The sequence below is a fragment of the Lutjanus erythropterus genome, chromosome 3 (genome assembly GCF_056507025.1).
Source record: "Lutjanus erythropterus isolate fLutEry1 chromosome 3, fLutEry1.hap2, whole genome shotgun sequence".
In the NCBI taxonomy this organism is placed as follows: domain Eukaryota; kingdom Metazoa; phylum Chordata; class Actinopteri; order Lutjaniformes; family Lutjanidae; genus Lutjanus; species Lutjanus erythropterus.
In genome coordinates, this window is record NC_139319.1 from 16752607 (window position 1) to 16775367 (window position 22761).

The 22761-nt window shown below is 42.0% G+C and overlaps 1 protein-coding gene across 4 annotated transcripts in view; it reads left to right on the top strand.

Annotated features, from left to right (window-relative positions):
• Window positions 1-22761, top strand: part of bnc2 (basonuclin zinc finger protein 2) — a 226237-nt gene that overhangs the window by 195295 nt on the left and 8181 nt on the right. For all 4 annotated transcript variants that reach the window (XM_084715208.1, XM_084715209.1, XM_084715212.1 and 1 more), the window contains one exon: window positions 17347-19757. In XM_084715208.1, the coding sequence (XP_084571334.1) occupies window positions 17347-19757 (2411 nt within the window). The remainder of the gene's footprint in view (window positions 1-17346; window positions 19758-22761) is intronic.

Sequence of the window (22761 nt, forward strand, 5' to 3'; positions counted from 1 at the left end):
CGTTACTTGCTGCACCCCTGCCTCGTCTCTTCCGCCCCCCTCCCTCATTAACCTCAGCTCTGATTGCCCCCAGGACTCCCTTGTGCTAATTAGAGGGGGGAAATATGTCTACGATGCATGCACCCCTGTACAAACACACACAATTTTAGCGCGGCTGACAGAAAGCCTTCTGCGACTGTAGGTGTGAGAATGAAAGGCTCGTCTGCTATTGTGTTTCATCTACGTTCTGAATGTGTTGGCAACCGCAGGGTTAACCCCAGCAGGTGATGGTTAGCAGCGCTGTTGATTCCTTTTACACAGACAGCCTTCATCTCCGCAGTGCTCACCTCTTGATTTAACTGCGCTAAATCAAGAAGAAGAGAGCATTTTGTCTCAACATGACACAATTAGGACTGAACAGGAAATGTAAGTGTGAATTGATCATTTCAGTTTTTCCCCCCCTCATCAGTCACTTATTATAATGGATGTCAATATAATATTACAAGCAATTCTTAATGACAAATTTAATGGGAATATAATTAGATACTACAGTATAATTAAGGTAATTCACTCATATTTTGGTCGCACTTTATTTTACAGTAAATGAATGAGACATAACAAGCAGTACTTTGTATGAAATTAGACAAAAAAATTATACATACTTTATTAGATAGTATTTGACCCTTTATTATACCAATATTAGACTTTATTAGAGGATAATGAGGGACACATTACAACAGAACTGTACTGTAAACTTAAACAAAATCACGCCTCTGATACTTCAGACACACCTTTGGCTGGTCTCATACAGCTGGCAGAAAGACCAAGACCAATACCTGCTTCTTTGATGAAATTAGATTATCTGTCTGCAGTATTACAGGTCTGTGCAGTCACAAAAAGACAAAAAAAATCCTCTACCTCTATGATTTACACTCTAATAAAGTCTAATAAGGGTCTAACAGTGGGAAACAATACCCTTTAGTTTATAGTACAATTCTGTTGTAATGTGTCTCTAATTACCTCTAATAAAGTATAATAAGGGTCTAATACTGTCAAGCAAAGAACATATTTCTAGTGTTTGTCCACTTTAATATGAACTAAGTCTTGTTACGTCTTATTAGTATACTGTAAAATAAAGCGTGACCCATTTTTTTTAATAAGGATTGACCTCTCATCGGTACATGCTTAGGAGGATGCAGATTGACTGATTGCCAAGCTGAAGATTTCACATACTTGCAGACACACACACACGCACACACACACACACACACAAACACACACACACAAACACACACACACACACACACACACACACAATGACTGTTCCCAGCTCCATGGTGAATTAAAGCCTATTGACAGAGAAGCTGTGTGGCCTCTTCCATCACATACATTTCTAATAACACTCTGACATCTCCATTCAGGAGGCTTTTGTATTCTGGGGAGCAATTTGTGAATAAAGAAAGGCACCATTTTCTTTTTCTTTTCTTTTCTTTCTTTCTTTTTTTTTTTTTTTGGTTTTACATGCTGTTAGGGACAAGCCCGAGCAGACACAAACATGTTGTGGGAGTTGTACAGCAAATAGCCATTTGTACCTGGACTGGACCTGGGGAGAACTAGGGGAAGAAAGGGACGAAGAGTAGGGGGGTATAGATAGATGGGGGGGAGATGGAGAGCAAAAGAGAGAGTATTTAAGAGCACTTGAGTGCCAGCGTAGATGTAGTCACTTCTCCCAGTGGACAAAACCAGACCCCTCTGCACCATGGCATGATTTTTCACTTTAGCAAGCACCACTCAGTACTTCTCCTTCCTTCGGTCCCCCTCTCTCCATTCTCCTCTTCTCTCAGTCACTGCGTGCTTCAATGATTCCATCATTCCCTTTCATTCACTCAGACTACAAGGGGCACAAGTGCGCGCACACACAGACACATGCACTAACACATACAATTTGACCCATTTGCCCCCCTGCCATGGTAGTAAATAATTCCATTGTGAGGGCCATTAGTGAGCATCTCAAGGGTTAAGAGGGGAAATACACAGGCAGTCAGATGGGCGATTAGACAATAAGAAGATGAAATGTCTACTATTGTTTTGTTGCTTATTGTTTCACAGAGCTCACATTAGACCTGTGGCTAATTCATATGCTTAATGTCCTTTTATTTGCCCCGTTTTTTTTCTCTCAGGAGGCCACATACTGTAGAGATGAAGACATTTAACACACGCATGCACAGACATATACGCATTATTTGTAGCGCTACCTCTCTCACATGTGGCAGCGGGTTACTCTGCCAAAGTCTAATGATCAACAGACCCAGCTCCCATCGCTGTTTAGGATTCAACATCCCTTCAGACTTAAGGAAATGTAGGATGCAATTATGCAAAGTATAGAGAGGGCAGAGCCAAAAGTCTTCGGCTGTCCTCCTGCATTCCAACAGCAAAACTAAACTGTTTGTGTTAATGTCCCAGCCTGTGTGTGTGTGTGTTTGTGTGTATGAGTAGGGCTTAAAGCAATGCAGCTTGCCATCTGCACCTTACATGGCTACACCACCGTCTTGCTGGTGACATAGCCTTTTAAGAATTAGTGTCACCAAGCCAGGAACCTGACTCAGGAGACTGACTCTTAACACTGCAATGCACCCTAATTGTGTGTGCAGACGTGTGTCAGTGCATGTCTTGTATGTGTGGTGTGTGTTTAAATGTGTCTGTATCGCCACATAGCCTACAGTCAGTCCTGTATACGCATGAACCTGTGGACACACTAACGGGTCCTCTGAGCCTGAAGTTCAGCCACTGTCAGAGGGATCCTTGTATTTTTCCACAGGCATGTCAGAGGATTACACAGTCCCTCTGCTGTTTCGCTACAGACCCCCCCACCTCCTACAGTACACACACACTCACACACACACACATACATCAAAGCAGCTCAGCGTAGTGCCCAGCACTGAGCTAGGGGCACAGTGGCCTACTCACTCAGCAGGCCGCTGGCACACGCTCCACATCTGCCTGCAGGGATCGCCAATGGCAATCATGGTCTCTCTCTATGTGTGTGTGTGTGTGTGTGTGTGTTTGTTTATTGGAAAAACACAACATGTGTTTTTTGTTGGGTGTATATATGTGTGAAAAAGTGTTTACAACTGGTTATGTGACACATTTTAAGGTCGCACTGGTAAAGCGGGGGGGGGAGGGGGGGGGGGGGGGGGGGGGGTTCTGTTTTCGTTTTAAGTTCCAAACTGCTTCTATTTCATCTCCACTTCTTTTTAGTCTGTCCAAACTCCAGAAATTGGGAAAAAATTTAATCACATATCAGCTGGATTCAAAGATCAGGTTCCAATGTTTAGGAAAAAACAAACTACAAAAATGACCAATACTCTCATCCACTTAATTTTCATATTTTTCTTAAACGGGAAAATTAAGTTCCTTTCAGAAAGCTGTGCAGGCAAGATAATGAATGGGATCAGATATTTCCCAGTATTCCCACTTAATAATTATCAATCAAACACATGTTTTCAGTACCAATTTACCCAAACACAGGAGTAAAGCTGTAACTAGAATTTTAAATTTTGATACTAGGGATGAGTGAGTACCATTATCTTTATTTGTTCAACCAATTAAATTCTAGTTTCTATATCTGTATCTGTAATTAGGATGAGCAGGACCTAAAGTTTTTCACTTAAGCCTGAAATTGGTAAGAGTTGATCAGAAGTTGCCTTTATCTATTATTTATTAGAAAACTATTTGCAGAATAGCCTCAAAATTGAGCTTCAGATCAATGTTTCTATGTAAGAGAGGTTTGAGCAAGTATTCGACCGAAACAAATGTATAATATGAGTAATGCACTTAAAATTACAAGTATAAAGTATAATCAGTGTAAAATGTCTCAATATCCATACTTGTGATGAAGAGGAATCCTCATTAAATCATTGATGTGAAGCTCAATTCTAAGGCTGTTTTATAAATAGTTTTCTAATAAATAAGAAATATAGCAATGTCTGATCAATCCCTAACAATTTCAGGCTTAAATGAACAACTGCTACTAAACGTGGCCTACTGCTGGATTAAGCCCCACCCACTTTAAGAACAGATGCTGACACATTTTACTCTTGCTCAACCCTATTTAATACAATATTAGTATAAGATTCCCCATAACTCTTTTGATACCACAGCAAAAATAAAAAGAAGTCTTAGACACAGCATTAATATTTGCGAGTTAATATTTTGATACTTCTGACAACGTTATATAGCGTTAAATATTGAATGCTAAAAAGTGGTCTGAAATCACGCAAACGGGTAAATGCATATGGTATTGGGTAGCCATGTACAAGGGTTATAATGCAACATCAATTATTAAAGCACCTCAACACTTTGGCCGAGGGGAAGATATAGTGCGTGTGAATTATCCCTGATCAATATATAGAGTTTAGTCGTAACATGGTTCCTAATTACGCCCCCGTTTGACCACATGTTCACCTCTTCTCCCACCTTTCTGTTTTCTTCTCCTTCCAAGCGCTGCTCCCATCCCACTCTTCCTCTGTCAGCCGCTTTGGCCTACACACAGGGCACCTATACAAGTACAATACAAATCAATGGGTTCGCACATTAACACACAGACACACAGCAGACAAGGTAAGGGCTGCAAGACCTCTAACCCAAACAACTCCAGCCCTCCAGGCTGATCAATAGTCAGAAAAATAGCATTAACAGCCCATCGCACTCTTTCCATCTCTTTCATTCCTCACTAATCATTCCTTCAATGTTATCTCTCTCAGCCCTTCCCCTTTTCTCCTGTGGCAAAGAGGAAAGTTTATTTCCCAGAGCTCCTTAGAAATCCCAGAAGCCTGCATGCCCCCATCTCACCTCCAAGCCACAGCCAGACACCCTGTTAAAGGCTATTACTATCGTCAGCTCCCCCCTCCATCTCGACAAGACTCAGACAGAACCTGGACATTAGCTAATCTATACTTATTGCATCTGGGTTCCTCTCACAGCCTTGTAATTCATATGGAGAGACATATTAGCGCGACATATTAGGCTGGCAACAGGTCTACGAGGTGAGATGCTACACTGACACTAAATTGACTTAGCCGAAGCCTCGCGGGATGCTGTAGGGCACTGCTGCTAGCTGACGACTAGAGCTACAGTCTGCCTGTATTGAGTTTCTGTGATGGCTGTTTAGCTTGTAGTGCTACACAGGGCAGGCAGGGAGGGAGGGGGAATGGAAGGTGCTCCGGCTCACTGCGTTCACTGACAGGAACCCTGCAGACCACAAGGCTATAGGGATCAATAGCATTGCACTGCACAGCACTGCCAGACCAGGCCAGACCCAAACACAGGAAGATTGCATTACACATGGGCTTAAATCAGGACAAGCCTACAGCGTTATTAGCACAGCACAAACACGTTCAATTTGCACTTTAACGGATAGTTTGGATTATTTAATGTGAAGTTATTTGAGATGCCAGTCAGCATGCCCCCAGTTTAAAGATGCAGAGAGGAGTACCAGCAGGGAGGCTAAGCAATGTACTGTTGTGGACAGGGTCAGCTACAAAAGGTATTATAGCCACTTAAAAGAAAGTCCACCTAAAAAAAAATCAATATCAGTTTAAGTGTGTGCAGAATTTAGAATATTTTCACTACTTTGCCTTGCCATCAGACAACCTTTTCTGACTGGAAACCATTGTTATGTAAGCCAAATATCATTCTCTCCAAACCAACAAGACCCCATGGACAACATTAGTCATTTAACCTCACAGAACACAAGAGTTGCTAGTCAAGCGCTGCTTTGATTTGTTAGTTTGTTTGTGTTACTGTGTGACTTCAGTGTTTTAAAAGGACAATCCAGATTTACTGAAGTCACACAATAACACAAACAAACTAACCGATCGAGGCAGTGGTAGACCAGCAACTCCTGTGTTCTGAAAGGTAAAATTACTGAGTTCGCTCATGGAGCCTGATTTGTTTGGAGAATGTGATATTTGGCTTATATAACTGAGCTTTCCTGTCGGAAAAGGCTGTCTGACAGAGATGTAGAGCAGTGAAAATATTGTAAATATAGTGCACACTTAATCTGATATTCAGTTTCTTTTTGTAGGTGGGCCCTTTTTAGGTGACTGAAGTAAGTGTTTTTGCTGACCCTGTCCACAGCGGTGCATTGCTTAGATTCTTGCACTAGTGCTCCTGCCGCTTCCCCAAACTGGGAGCATGGCGACCTCCATCTATCATAATTAATACACTAACTATCAATAAGTACCTCAGACGACTCCACATCAAATCTTCCAAACTATCCCTATAAATTGAGAAAAGCATTTCATTTTCTAAATTATCACTTACACTGTTAACTCTAATTCCAAAGAAATACTATTGTACATTTGTGCAAACACAAATACACAATTAGTCTCAGAATGTAATAGACACACACACACACACACACACACACACACAGGTTATGTTTTTGTCTGGTGATCCTGGACCTGAGCCTCCAGGTGGCCCTGCATCCCTTCTCTGAACAAACAGAACAGCGGTCCGCTCCACTTCCCCCATGTCACTGGGGCCAAGTCCAGACATTGTGCGGCCCACCGGCCTGCTGACACGGCCACCCAGCCTGCCAGGGATTTGCCGCTAGGTCATAGAGTTGACATTTATTAAAGGAAGTTGCATGGTGAGTTACAGGGAGTTGACAGTCCTCTTGTCACGTCGCACTCCAGATTTCAGAAACCTGTGCAGCACACACCCCTCTCTGTTTCCAACAATAAAAGAAACAATGAAGCTGTTAAGCACTGTACGACCCTCCCAGGGCTCACTACAATGAGAATGACAGTGTTCATATCCCTACCTATAGTGCCACTAGAGATGCAGGGAATTACAACTTAAGACCCATTTAAAGAAGTGATCTCCTTGCGGGTATAAAAATTGAAAGTAAATAAATATTCAAATTTTGAAAAACAAATCACATGCAAGAGCAAAAGTCTATATGTTAAAATTACTCGAAGTGGGCAATGTGAGTGACTGTGAATGAATATTTGCAGGCCGCAAGGGGGAATGCAAAGTTTAGTGGACCGTGAGGAACAATGAAAATCTAAAAAAGAGAAGTCGAGTGAAATGGATTGAGTGTGTTGAGGACCAGATGTGCCGTGGATGGATCAAACATCTGCTGGCTCTGCAAGGCCTCAACGGTCTTGAATGACCCCCATCAGCCAACCTTTCTTACCATGCGTCCCTGTAAACCATTTATTCTTCACTATCTGCCCCCTCATATAGATTAAGAGTTGTTTTTACAACTGTTTGAAGAATGACTCAGCATTCAAAATAAAAGGTATTCCTTAGTTATTTTAATGGCATACGCTCACAAACATGAACAGGGATACAATTTTTTCTTTTTTTCAGTGCAGATTCTATTTTTTTTCTGTTATTGTTCTCGTTCCTGTGTGTTTTGATGGTCTAGAGCTTTTCTTGGTGTATAAGTTACAGTACAAAGAGGCAGCACCAGATGGTAATGGTGTTTATTTTTGCAGTAAGTAATCACCATCTTGGAACTTATGACAGTAGACAGGCCCAGGGACCTGGAACCATGCCCCGAGAGACCTGAGCACAACTTCCTGTTGTACCCACATGATCGCAGACACAATCACACACACTATCACACACACAAATACGTGCACACATAAACATGAACATCCTCTGGGCCGCCGGCGATGTGAAGCCCCTGGGCCACAGGGATAGATGTGTTCTGGCACATAGGTTGGAGTAGTGTAAATTACGCTGCAGCCACACTGGCACCCTCCGCCTCCAAGATGAATGAGCCAGCTTACATGCCAGGCAACAATTCCAGTGAGGCTGGAGGTTAAAAACAGGGATACTGCACTGTTTGTAATTTGGGACCATTTTACCGACTCAGTGCACTATTTCACTTTGATAAAAAAAAAAAAACACACACCACTGCACACCTCTTTGAGGAATTGCCTGGCCTTAGGTGTCATTTACAGTATTGTAATTAGTATTTTCTCCATAAGAAAACACTAAAAAAAAACAATTAAAGCCCATAAACACAATTTAAAATGTCTAATTCACAAGCCTGCTTAATTAATTACAGCTGCAGCTACGATACGATACGATACGATACGATACGATACGATACGATACGATACGATACGATACGGCCCCCAAAGGGAAATGTCTTGGACTCAGACGCTGCACATATTCAACAAAACACAACAAGCAAACAACATATAGATAAAAACACATTTTATATTATATAAGTAACAGAAAACTAATAACAGCTGATTTAAAAAGCAAAATGTTAAATTTGCATGGTAGGCTGCCGAGCCAACAACATCACCATCAGCAACTGCATAAATATTGGAGCACTTGTCCTGCAATCACTGATATCCTCCTGTAATTTCTAACAAATATAACATATTTTTAATATAATAAATATATACTTTCTAACATAACACACTGCAATAATGACTGATTTACAATCAAAGAGACTTAAGCGACACATTGCCAAACAATCGTCCAAATCGCTAGTCTGTATCATAGATTCCTAGTTAACATGACAGACACAGACTCCTCAGGGGCGCCCAGACCCCCTAGTGGCATTTCCTCCGAATGTGAGTCAGGCCGGCAGTGAAATACTGTCGGGGAAAGCAGCGGGGTGGAGGGAAGGTACCAGAGAGAGAGGCTCGAGTTAATGGTCTTGCATCTTCCTGGCAGCATGTCAATAATGGCTCTGATCACATTAAGTAAAGAGTCCATTAGCTTATTCTCTTTCCTCCTGCATGCTCCATAGCAAAAGCACAGGAGAAAGCTGAAAAGCTCCTCTAATGCAGTGTGGCTGCATGTTACAGACACCTCTATCTGTTCCCAGCCAGACCAAAACAAAATGACTCAGGAGGTTTACCTTCAGTACAATCCATTTATCCATTCACATCTATTTCCTTTTACAAAGTAGCGTGATGTGTGGATTATTTTGATTGCATCGAGATCAGTGCCATGTTCCAGGTGGTACAGAGGAAAAGTCATGAAAAATGTACACAAATTTTTGCAATCCGGTTTTCAACAACTTTATAAAGTGCAGTCACATGTTGGTTTTATGGGCTGGAGCCCTTATGTAAAGTTTTCAACAGCAATAAATACATTCACTTTTTTTAAGTTACTTAGCAAAGACTGTGCTCTGTGACCCATTAATAGCCAAGGGATATAATGTGATAAGAGGGCGGGCATTACACAAAAGAAGAACAGAAAAGACACAGTAGAAACATGCAACTACGTGGCCAAAGAGCAAATTGTGAGCATATGTTAATGCACCTTCTCTGCACCGGCCTCCTGCCAAAATAGTAATCAAGACAAAGGAGATGTGATATAAGAGGGAAAGAAAAGCAGGTTGTCAGCTCCACCCCCCATCTCTACCAACACACACACACACTGGACAGACAGACCATTTCTCAGCCGCCTCACTGCTCTCCATTGGCCCTGGAGGGGGCACAGCGGCCCCCACATCTGTCTCCCAGGCCCACGACAGACCTGGCTGCTGCACTCAGACCCAGCAGATCACACGAATCATCCTCAATTAATGTGAACCATCAGGCGTTCCCTCGCTGCTTCTATCACTCCACCCCTCTTCTCTGAGGCGTCCCCTCGAGCTCAGTGCTAGGCCCGCTGAGTTTTACGCATTGACTACGGCTACGGTTCCTTAGCACAGTTGGGTGAGGCAAGCCAACGTTATTGTGTATGCTTTGTGAAAACTGACAGGGAATCAATACATCAGTCCATACCCAGACGTTGCTCACATGTAAGCGCTGAGAGGCAGTTCTTCAGAGGTTCTGAACTCGGAGAACAGCCGACTTTGCTCTGCAGCGCGCCGGGGCCTGAAATGGCTTCCATGTGCCGCCCCATCTGCACCTCTGCTGGGCTGTGGCCAAAGGACTGTCCTTTCCACTTTTTTAAGATGCAGAGGGACAGCTTTCAAACAAAAAGGGTGGTGATGGTGGGGGTGGAGGTCAGGGGGGATTTGGATGAATCACAGGTTAGGAGACCTCTTTTTTTTTTTTCTTTTTTAAATGACAGGTTTGTTTTCAAAAACAGATAATGAAAAAAGACAAGTCAGTGGGAGAAGAAATGGAAACTGTTTACTAAAGGCCACCTGGAACGTGGGATGTGCCAGATTGTGACTCACCCGTCTGTGGTAAAGTCCTCTGTAATAGCCCCCCCTCCCTGACCTCCCCCCTCCCTCCCTATCCTTGCAGTCTGCAACTGCACTATAAATCTCACTCCAGTCGATTAGTGTGCCCTTAGCAACAACTAACACACAGTCATGAAATTTTAACCAAAGCCATGAGTTAAATCAGGTTGAGAGGTGAAGGCAGGGTATCTCGCGGCTTGTTGGCTGATCAGTGTGTCTGGCCCGGCGAATTAAGCCCTGTGGCCTCTTCACATTTACTCACAGCAGAGCCCAGCAAGCTGTCCTCTCTGGCAGTATTGAGCATAATATTGACCAAGGCAATGCCCTTTGCCTGGCTGTTAATTAAATGATAGAGCAGGAATCAAACTTGAATAAAACTGTTCCAAATTCTAATCAGGAATATGACCTGTATTTCCATGCCAGCAGTCTTTTAAAGTGATTAACATTATATGAAAAACAGGTGTTTGCAAGTCTAATTTCTGTGTCTATCTAGTGACATATGCTCTTCAACCAGACTTTGTTACATCAGTGCTAAAATTAGTGGCTGCCATCGTTCCTTGCTCATTTCCCATCAAAGTGTAACTCAAAATTGTTGCTTATTAAAACCAGAACATTTTCAGGAAGATATCAAGGCTCTCTCCTGATGTCCAAGATGGCACCAGTATCTGGTTCTTTGTGCAGTGCTCTACAGAGTGTTTCACACGGACAGTGTGGTAAAGTTCTTAATGAAACCTTTCTGTTTGGTAGAGCTGTAATGATCAGTTGGTTAATCAATTAGTCCATGGAAAGAAAATCTGTTGCCAACTATTTTGATAAGTGATAAATAATTTCAGTAATTTTTCAAGCAAAAAAGTAAACTTTTGCTGGTTCCAGCTTCTAAAATTGAGGAGTTTCTGCTTTACTTTGTCATGAGTCTTTGAATTTTGGACAGTAGAATTTTTCACATTTTTTTGACATTTGTACAAACAATTTATCATGAAAATGACCAGCAGACTAATCAATAATGAAAATACTAGCTGCAGTCTAAATTTTTGGTGGCTATTGGTTATATTTTACAATCTGATGCATTGGAAGATGGCTTTAAATGTATTACTCATGTTTTGTCCTGTACATATTTCATAAAGGTACATTCCCCCTAAGTGATGGCATTAATTGTGAAATGCCTGTCCCTGTAGTAAGCAACCACAAGGTGACATAATTGTGACTGACTGATCCACAGGAGCACTGCTCTGTCTGTATTTGATGACAGGATGGTATAATTTTACTGTTGCCATGTTAATTATACATTAGTGTCATCTTGTACATCAGCAGAACGTTGATGTACAGTAGATTATCATCTTGCTATAAAGATATATGTTAATGTTTCTGCAGTTTAGAAAACATCTGAGACTACAGATACACAAGGTCATGTCAATTCTTTTGATGTGCAGAGCATAAAGGAGGAATTTACAATGATCACAGAGTGCAAATTTCAACCTCTATGATTCTTACAAATGTCCTCCACCCACATCTGGACATAGCTACTGATTTCCCTGTGGTCCATCACAGGGGAAGAAGTAGAACTGGTTGTTCACATATGACCTCTGACCTGCCACTGGGGAGCCAATGGGGGAGCAGCCTGTGTCTTGGGAGCCCTTGCCCTCTGATGTGATGGCTCCAGGCAGTGGGCTTTGCGTGAACCCATCCCCCATGGCACCCCTCGCCACTAGATCCTCTGCATTATTCATACAGCCTGAGATGGGGTGGGGAGAGAAACAGAATATGGAAAAGGAAGCACCAAGGTTCAAGACCTTCTCAGATCACAAGGAACTTCTGCTTAACCTCCCTTGAAGTGGCGAACACAGGGATAGAGCCGTTTTTTTAAGGAACTGGATCTGAAAGCAGGACTAGAGATCAATGGGGATTCCCTCGAGGATTGGTGGAGATCGCATTCACTGCAAGGTGATTGGTGAATCAATGTGGTTCCCATGGTTCACTTTGCCATTGTGAGAACTGATCCTCCCGTTTGCAAGTGATACTGTTTTATGATCGGTGAAGTTTCTCCTTTGTTGAACCAGTGTACAGTAGTGTCGTCTTACACAAATTGTAAACAGCACACTGTGCCAATTAAGGATGCATGATATGGTAAAAAAAAAAAGAATAATAATAAGAATGTGATTATTTTGATAGATATTTCAATTGCAATATAACTCACAATTAGTGGAAATTAGTGATCATTCTTGCTTCAAGACTTTTATTTTCTCTGAAAAAAAAAAAAAAAAAAAAATCATGATGATGTGACATTTGTTGGGGTCCGTACCAAAACAAACATGTTTTCTTACACCTGGAGATTTGTTGGCCATGGCATCTCTGCAGCACTACACTACTTCATTATAATGCTCTTTTGTCACACATTTTACCTTAATCAAAAACATGCAGCTTCTGTGATTTGGTTATTACATTTGGCCATATTGCGATTTTGATAATATTTCCAAATATTTGTGAAGCCTTAGTTTCAGTTTATGTTAGGATTAAATGTAAATACCAGAGAAGATATTATGTATGACATAAGCTCTATGAGGGTCACAGATCTTTCATCTGATCTACTTTATAGACGCACCGATCAATACAATGTATTTATAGCTACTGTGTTCTTTTTTTTGGTGTGTGCCTAGCATGGCATCTCTCTCCATTGCTTTCTAAATACACTCAGTCATTGAGTATGATAGGTGATGATTAGTGAAAACTATAGACATGTTAAGCCGTTAATCCCTAATGCACACCATGCAACCTAACAACGTTGCACACTATGGCTCTTAATACAGCCGAGCACATAACCTGCTAATTGCATAATTGCCTGATTTGTTTTAACTGACAGTGGTGCCCCGGCCCATGACAAGGCCATCATTTGCTCATCCTCGTTGTCAGCAATTTGCAAGGTGGATACCCCACCACACACCCACTACACAACATCCAGAGCCACAGTATTAGAGACAGCCATGAATTAAGAATGCATTGCAGAGGCAGAGAGATGAATAAATACAGCCTTTGCTAGGTTAATTCTGAGAGACGTGGAGGCAGGCAGATAAAATAAACTAACAGCAGCAGGCTGTCCACCAGATAAAGTGGGTACTCCATCGTCTCTCTGCTGTAATTATTGGCTAATAGTCATTAACCTGGCAAACAGAGGTTTAGCTGTATTGTTTAAAGGACTCTGGGATGCATAATGACAGACTAATATGTCATAGCGCTGGGGGAGATGGGGGAGGGGTGGATTAATGAGATTTTACTGGAGGGAGTGTACAAGAAGAGGTGGGGCACGCCTGGAAAATATAGGGGAAAGAGGGCCACATTAAGCTAATTGGAAGATGAGTGCCTACTTGTAAAAGTGCTTCTAATGGCATATTTGTTTCTCTCACAGCATCACAAGGCTAATGCAGGGGAGTGGAGTTGTGAGACTTACTGTAGTAAGGACTACAGGGGCCATGTGTTTGTCTGCAAATGTGTGTCAGCTCATACTTTAGATCCTCGTTCGGATACAACACTTACACATTTCTTCTCATCTTTGATTGTTTGTGAATTGTTATGGGGGTTATCTGCGTTAAACATTTCGGTCTGCAGGGTTCGACATTAATGTTTCTTCACTTTTTGGTCAGGCAAGTGGGTCAGAAATCTACTTGTCCAATATCAATTTTCTACTTGCCCCAATACATATTTTTCTATTTATTAGCGGCAATTAAATAACAGCAAAGACTACAGTTTATTGTGATGTTTAATCGAGGGCTGCAAAGTCTATGATGAAAAATGATGTCTTTAAATGTCTTGTTTGTCAGACCATTAAGATATTCAGGTGAATATGATAACAACAGAGAAAAGAGGGAAATCTCTATATTTGAGAGGTTGAGAATAGCCTTTTCTGCTATTTTTGCAAGGAAAACTACTTCAGAGGCATAATATGCAACATTTAAAAAAATAAAAATAAAAAATAAAAAAAACAATGTATAGAAAAAATGTATCGACTCAGAAACATAATCCCTTTAAATCATCACTTATGACCCACTAGAAGTCTGTGCCCTTGTACCTTGTATTTCTCATTGTTTGCTTTGTTTGGGATGTTTTACCAACCTAAAACATCAGCATTTGCCATCCTGGGAATGCTACGGAGTCTACCTTCAATGAATAATCAATAACGAAATATTTTAATTCTTTTTTTATCACTTGCCCTAGTCTGGAAAGTACATTGCCAGCACAAAGTGATGTATTGCAAAATATAGTCGTTATAAATGAGGTACTGCAGTTGCTTTTAAGAAACAGCCATGTATTGAAAGGCTTATTGGCAGAAAAACCAGTAGGAGTTTCCACACGGACTGAACCTTAATCAAGTTTGTCCCCTCGCATCCTTTTCTAAAGCGATTTGCTCCATTTTTGTATTTGACCAGCCTCCAGAACTCAATTGACCAGTGAACGAGGAGTTCTTGGATAGCCTCCTCTCAGACAGGGTCCAGTGCATAGCAGAACTGCTGACCTGTTCTGACAGCTGGCTGGCCTTTTCTAACACTAATGGGTTGCAGTTTGGCCTGTGTCATTGTGTTTTGGCTTTTGTTTGACTTCATGAGTGGGGAAGTGGAGGCACAGGGTAGGACTAGTAAACGATGATTGATTCAGTCAGTGATTGAAACAGGGCTGGATAACAGCATGTGGGTTTGGAGAGCAACTTCAGTCAAGCCATCATGTTGATGTGTATAAACTTGCAAAGCTTTTCTAGTTTTATTTAATGATATTTTTTACAGTCTGAGATTAACCTGTAGAATTTCATTAATGGAACTGCCATTAAAATGACCTCCTTCTTTTTTTAAGCTTGTGGTTCTTTTGAATGTTATTTTAATCTCAAGTGGAGCAATTAGGAAATTGATATTCAGATGTCTCAAACAAGCTTAAATTGAATTAAGTGTGGCCTACCAGTGATCCCAAAAACACAAGCACTCTCTATTGCTATTTACTGCTTTTTAAACAGAGACACTGTTCATTAAAAAATAGGCTTTAATTGCATTTAGAATTTTTGCTTCTAATTAGAGTTTTAATTGTACAAATGAACGTCACAAACAAATCTTTTTTGTCACTAGAAATTATTAAAAGGCTGATCTACTTCTTTGAGCAACAATTTCTTAAGAAATGTGGTTGTATAACTATTTAAAGATTCACTTTCTAATTTGCTTTCATTTTTTTTGTTTCAATTAAATTGAATGGAAGTACTAATGCCCAGATGGCCATGCAGTATGAAATAATAGTGCCCAGGCTAGAATTTAAAGTCATACCTCCGGGCAAAAACTCCAGAGCACACACAGAATGAAAGTGTAAAATGTTTTTTAATGTATATTTAACAACAAATACCCCAGTGACTATTGATGTTTCGTCTCAGAAGAATCTATTTCTCCAGTATATCTGAGGGCATGATATAAAACCACTCACACTTTTATTTTCTGTTTTTCTGCTCCTCTTCCTCTGTGTCTCTCTCGTACTATCTCTCTTTCGCCGTCTCTCTTTAAACATTTATCTTCTGTTTTCTCCTTACAGGCCCTTTGTGCTTTGTGATGTTGGTTTTTACAGCTTTTTACTCGCCAGAGTTGCCATTTATCTTTTATAGATGCCAGCAGCTAGGAGCACATATGAAATGTTACCATTTCACTGTGACTAATTGTCATCGCTCGTGTTACTCCCTTGATGTCACTTGCGCCTGGTCCCTCAGGAACCTGTGTGTGAAAAGAAGTATTTACACTGTGTCTCTCTCTCTCCTCTATTTCTATCTTGTTCACGCAAACACTCACACCATCTTATATAACAGCAGCAGTGCGAGGAGTACTGGATGAAGATAATTTTGTTAAGAGATCTGTCATCAGTGCTGTGAGGCAGGGAGAGATGTGGGTTCATACAAGAGGACAAGAGCCCTGGGTCAAACATTCATTGCCTCAAACTCAGTAGCTCAACCACAAAGTCAATTCTCAGGCTTTGCCAAAATTCTTTTCCCAGAATCCCTTGCCATTTCTTGATGCTTGACAATGTTCACATTTGGAAGGAGTCTAAGCTTTTTATTTTTCAGCCGTTAATAGCACATCTCCGAAATATACTAGCCAAGTAAAGTGCTCTATTTGGAATGACGCCCGAGTCCCATCAGAGTCTTTGGTCTCTTAGGATGGAAACTTGTTTCTCACCATTCCCAAGCCTCCAAAAATACTGGAACTGGAGTTGAACAACGGTTGTTATAAATCATCTATTGTTAATATTTGTTATTTTATATTTCTGCCCCTTTAAAACTTAAATGAAAATGCATCATCAGTGGACAGCGTCCTAAACAATATGGTTGTTTGTAGTAAAGTATTTTGCATAAGGTGATTTTTAAGGTACACAACGTGTATCCTTTAAACTGTACAAACACGTTGATGTGATTAATATTTTAAGTATATATCTTTTAGACATCACAATCATAGAAGCACGATAAATATGCAGCCTGTCAAATGAAAGAAACACAAGCTCAATGCCAGTGTCAAGGCACTCAAACACAATCTTAAATAAACATGAGTTTTTCTCTTTGAATGTCCAAAGCCATTTCCCGATACACAGTGTAGCCGTCCCATCATCCCTCGAGCATTTTACTGCCTTCGAGACTGAAAACACACTGAGAAAAATGGCAGCTACCCAAGGTGCGATTAGTGGACTGCATTAATGGTTCTATTATTTCTGTTAGCTGTATTTCTCTGGCTCACACGATTTTGTAAATATCCCTGGATGCAGTTTGTGTACAGAGGGAGTCCCAGCAAGAGTTCACATCTTGTACAAAGCTGTTTTTGTCAGTCTCACAGATTAACATCCCAACAATGTTGGAAGTCGCAGAGACCTGCTAATCGCCCCACCTCAGTGCTTTTGATTCGTTTGCTTGAGACTCAATTAAACTCTTGCCTACTCTCATCTCTGTGTGATTAATGATCACATTCACAAGGCTGATTTATAGAGAAAATAAATGAGTGAGAAGTGGATGGGGTTTCGACAAAGCTCTGTTAGTTACTTGTCGCTCCAGGAGCCTCTGAATTTCATGAGCAGAAAAGCTTGCCCTTACAAACTAACCCCTGCTCTATTTTCTCCTTTGACCACACTGATTATGCACAATCAATAATGGTTTGTATTTTTGTCTTCTCTCTTGTCTCTTCTGGGGCATCTAGGATGCCGCAGGCAAGGTGCTGGACCGCTGGACCATCATGTCCCGAGAAGAGGAGATCATCACCCTGCAGCAGTTCCTGCGCTTTGGTGAAACCAAGTCCATTGTGGAGCTGATGGCCATTCAGGAGAAGGAAGGTCAGGCAGTTACAGTTCCCTCCTCCAAGACAGACTCCGGGATTAGGACATTCATTGAAAGCAACAACAGGACCCGCAGCCCCGGGCTCCTGACACATCTGGAAAACAGTAGCCCATCCAGCATTCATCATTTTGAGAATATCCCCAACAGCTTAGCCTTCCTCCTGCCCTTCCAATACATCAACCCAGTCTCTGCCCCCATGCTCGGCTTGCCTCCCAATGGCCTGCCTATGGAGCAGTCTGCTCTCCGGCTCCGGGAGCCCAGCCTGCCAAACCAAGGTGAACAGGTGGAGACCAGTGAGTCAGAGGTGTCCCTGTCACCCTTCCGTACAGGCCAGAGTCCAAGCCGTGGAGCCCTGGGATCCATGAACAACATTGAACCCAAGACAGAGCCCAACAACAGGGCCTCACCCATCTCGCCAACCCCCTCCACCCAGCAGGCTCAACAACAGCAGCAACAACAGACACAGCTCCAGCAGCAACAGCAGCAGGGCCAACAGCAATCCCAAAATCAACCTCAGCAATCCAACAGCTTGAGTGAACACCAGGTCCACCACCCCTTTGTAAAGGACGAGCACTCTAAAACCATCACACACGCTTCCTTTTCCTCCAAGATGCATCGGATGCGCCGCATGGGAGCTACTTCACGCAAAGGCCGTGTGTGTTGCAACTCATGTGGCAAAACCTTTTATGACAAAGGCACACTTAAGATACATTATAATGCTGTACACTTGAAGATTAAACACCGTTGCACCATTGAGGGCTGCAATATGGTCTTCAGCTCACTACGCAGCCGCAACCGCCACAGTGCCAATCCCAATCCACGGTTGCACATGCCCATGCTGCGCAATAACCGTGACAAGGACCTCATCCGTGCCAATTCAACCCCTGGTACACCTGTCATCTCAAGCACCAAGAACGGTGGCTTCACACTCACCAGCCCTGGAAGGCCACCACTGGGCTTCACTACTCCACCGGTAGACCCAATGCTTCAGTCACCCTTGCAAAGCCCACTGGTGTTCCCCTCCCTGAAGACAGTCCAACCAGTCCAGCCAGTGCCCCCATTCTATCGTACACTACTGTCCCCTGCGGACCTTGTCAGTCCTCCAGTGTCACTGCCCACCAGCCCCATCCTGCCCACCACCACCAACAGTACCACCCTGATGGACCAACAACAACAGATCCTGGCTGCTGCAGCTGTGGCTTCACACAATAGCATTCATGTGTCAGAGACAGGACACATGCCTCACCGCTTAAATACACATAGTGCCAATAACGACCTCACCACTGGCAGCATAGACCCCACACCCAAAAAGAAGCCTCGTAAATCTAGCATGCCAGTGAAGATTGAGAAGGAAGTAATTGATGTGGCAGATGAATATGAGGACAAAGATGATGATGATGATGACCTCCATCATAATCACCACCATCACCAGTCGTCCCTTCTTCACAACAATATCAAAATGAATGGTAATTGTAACAGCAACAACAACAGTGGTAACGGTACTGGGAACCACAGTGGTGGTAGTGGACAGCAGTCCCCTTCTCAGGATGAGATGAGCCCTGGCTTAGCTCTGAGAGGCATGATGAGACAGAGTGAAGACGAATGCCGGGAAGGGACTGGCAGTGACAGCAGGGGTGGAAATGATCTTCAAGGCTCTGGCGAGCTACGTTGTATGGACAGCTTCACTTCTGAGGACCAGGACCATGAGAGAGACTTTGAGAATGAGTCTGAAACTTCTGATTCCAAGATGTTCTACCGTGATGAGCTCATAGATGTGGACGAACAACAAAAACACATCAGGGGCGGAAGGGGTCTGGACAAGGAACAGGATGATGAAGGTGGGGAGGAAGCCCATTTGAGGAAGGAAATGGAAGGCAAGGGTCAGTCCTCACCCTCCCCTCCTCAGCCCCCTATTAAGATCAAGGAAGAACTCAACGATCCTACTTACGATATGTTCTGCATGGGCCAGTATGGCCTCTATAACGGAGGCATGGCTGCGGCTGCTGCCGCTGCTGCGAGCATGGCTGCTCTGCATGAGAGCTTCATCTCTTCAATGGGCTACGGTGCCAGCCCTCCCAAATTCCCATCTTCACAATCACCAGAAGGAGACCCATGCTCAAGTCCTGACCCCAAGATCTGCTATGTGTGTAAGAAGAGCTTCAAGAGCTCCTATAGCATGAAACTGCACTACAAGAATGTGCACCTCAAAGAGATGCATGTGTGCACTGTGGCTGGCTGCAACGCTGCCTTCCCTTCCAGGAGGAGCCGAGACAGGTTAGTGCTAGGACTTGGTAATGTAACCAATTTTATTTAAATGTAAATGCAACAGTCACAGGTAGGTTCAATGTAAATGTTTAATTCAATCTTCATCAAGTATTATAATACAAATTATAGCTTTACATAAAGTTTCACAATACACGTTTGTAAGGATGCAACAGAGCCGTGTTAAATGTTATAGCTTAATAGATATTAGCATTTTTATGAGAGATATGCCTGTTTCATTTCACGTTAATAAAACAAGATTTAGCTGCGGGATTTCATTACTATATGACATTTACCTGGATAGGCTATCACTTAACATCTGTTAGTTAATTCAACACTAAATTGATTCAGGGACATCTGCTCCTTGTCAAGTCAAAGTTCAGAAGAGTAGGGTGTCAGGATGAGAAACACACACACACTCAGACAAGCACTAGGCCTTATCCATCAACTCTACAGCTGCAGTGTGTTGTTTACCTGCCCTCAGTACCTCACCCTGTCACAGGGAGGTGAAGGCGCATATATTAACATAGACAGCGGTTTGTCAAACCACTGCATTTATTAGCGCATTAGGAGGTGAGGCTAGCCATACTCACCTGGGCTTGTTAGCACATATCAATCCCACACACTCACTCTGCAGAATACACTGCAGCAGCAGTGGCAGCAGGTTGATGCCATAACACATGCTGGAGGTACACAAGATCACTAGTGCCCTGGGCTAGCACAAGCTCCCCAAGGGGTTACAAACAGCAGTTATTTTGCATTATTGGAGTATTTCTAAGTGTTAAATCAACCAGCATTCAGTCATGCTTAGTATGAGTTTTTCTTTCATGAGCTTTTATGTATAGGTAGTAAAATATACATTATAATCGCTGTTATGAGAAAAATTGAATAGAAATCAAAATAACAGCTGTGTGTGAATTCACATTTCTGATTTGGCGACACAGAAAATTATAATCCCTTGCCAGTCATGTAAACAACGAAGGTCACTTGTCCAAGTTATCCAGTTGCTGGAGTGTACAATGGACGGAGTGTACAATGGCCCTTGACACAAATTGTAAATTCCCTCCCGCCATTCTAAAACACACAGCACTTCAAGTGTAACAAATATCTCTCATGCTCACACTCTCTCTCTTTAATAGAACGCTGTTGTTCTACATAACAGCCTTCTTCTGTTCTTTAAAGGCAATAGATATAAAACTTTACTGTATATTTATCTTGAAACATCTGTGACAAGTGACATTTTCTTTTAACTAAGGGGCATGTGGCCACATGCTGCATGTTTCCAATTGGTAGACAAATCTTTCTAGAGGGAGTTGTATATTTTTCCTCAGTGTTTTGTCTCTGCCCCCCCTCATGTCTTCCTCAATCCCTGCTACCTCTCTCTACCTAAACTTATCCTCCAAGTCTTTTATTACATTTATTATTTCGGTGGCATCTGTTCCTACCACTGTTTGTTCATTAGCAGCATTAAATAGAGCAGGTGAATCTGGGACTCCATCAGAATGGATGCGGTAAGGGAACAGGGGGAGCAGAACGCGAGACAAGTTAGCGTTAGTGAAGGTGCAACCCCGCTGCTCACCTGACACAGCTGTGCCGACAGCGGCAAGATGACAGCAAGTGTTATAATAGCATGCGTTGCCTCAGTGTGGTGTACTGCCACTGGTGAGTGTGTTAGCTCCCCTCTTTTGACAAAAAATAGAGAATGCCTAAGGCATGACAGGCCTGCTGTGTAACATGTGCATGCACATGAACACACACACAGATGCAAACACACAGGGATAAGCACAAATAGATAACAGAGAGAACTATTTGTATACACCTTATCTCTTTGTAATTAGTCTCCTACTGCTGTTAAACAGTTGCTGGATATAACAATTAACGGTCTTATCTGTGCTTCTAAATAGCCAGAAGAGAGATCCACTGTACATTAACAGGGGAATTTAATAGATATGTTCCAATACCATTTTTTTTCCTTCCTGATACCTGAACTCAGCTGATACTGAGTACCGATCTGATACCAATGCATTTTTAAGAATTGTTTTAAGGCTGTTAGCTGGTATATACTGTTTATAGTAGTATATAACAATTATATACCAACTCTGTATGAATGTGGGCTGTTTGCTATCATTGTTGTATGGCCTGACTCAGGTTAAACTCTTTTTAAAACATGAACAAATTCATACAGAGAATGAATGCCACAGAACAGTGATTCCCAAAGTGTGGGTAACAGTACTATAGATGAGAGGTCATTAAATGTAAATACATAAAACATATTTAAGTCTCAAAGTTTAAAATTACCATAAACTATTTACAATTATTTATATTTTTCAGAACTAATAAAAGAAAGCCATGGGTTTTAAATGATGTGTTTTTAATCTACTCTAACCTAGTTTAAGTGGTGCACCATATTTGGTGACCTAACACATTAACACCAGAAACTTGTGTTGGTCAGAGTTATGATTAAATTTTAGCATTGGCTGCAGAAGATTTTCAGATTTCAGATTGGGCTGTGACATTTTTAAGTTTGGCAATGGCTGCTAACATGACTTTGCCATACTGAGTTGAAAAATGGCATATGAGACATTGATGGGAAGTATCAGCGTCCAGTTTCAGGAGATAATAAATGACATATTATTGGATCGGTGCGTACTTGCGTATTTGTTGACACCAATACTGGCATCCGTTTCAGAGCAACCCTACAACTTAACAAGATAAAAGATTTCAGTGTTTTTTACTGGTGTTAAGGTGGATTCTGTGAAGTTTATTTCAGTCAGTTATGTAATTTAGTACCCTCATACTGGAATCGGCTGTCAGGACCCCATCATGGCTCACAGGAAACTAAATAAGGCTTCAAAAATGAGAAGAAAAAATTAATCATCAGAATGGAACGGGGAAAGGATGGTGTGGGGAGGCTGCATTTTCACAAATACGGAGCCAGGCGTTTGGTATCAAAGCCAAGGGTGAATGGAGTGCTTTAGAAAGGGTTCAAAGATTAGACCGTATTGCAGAGAGAAAA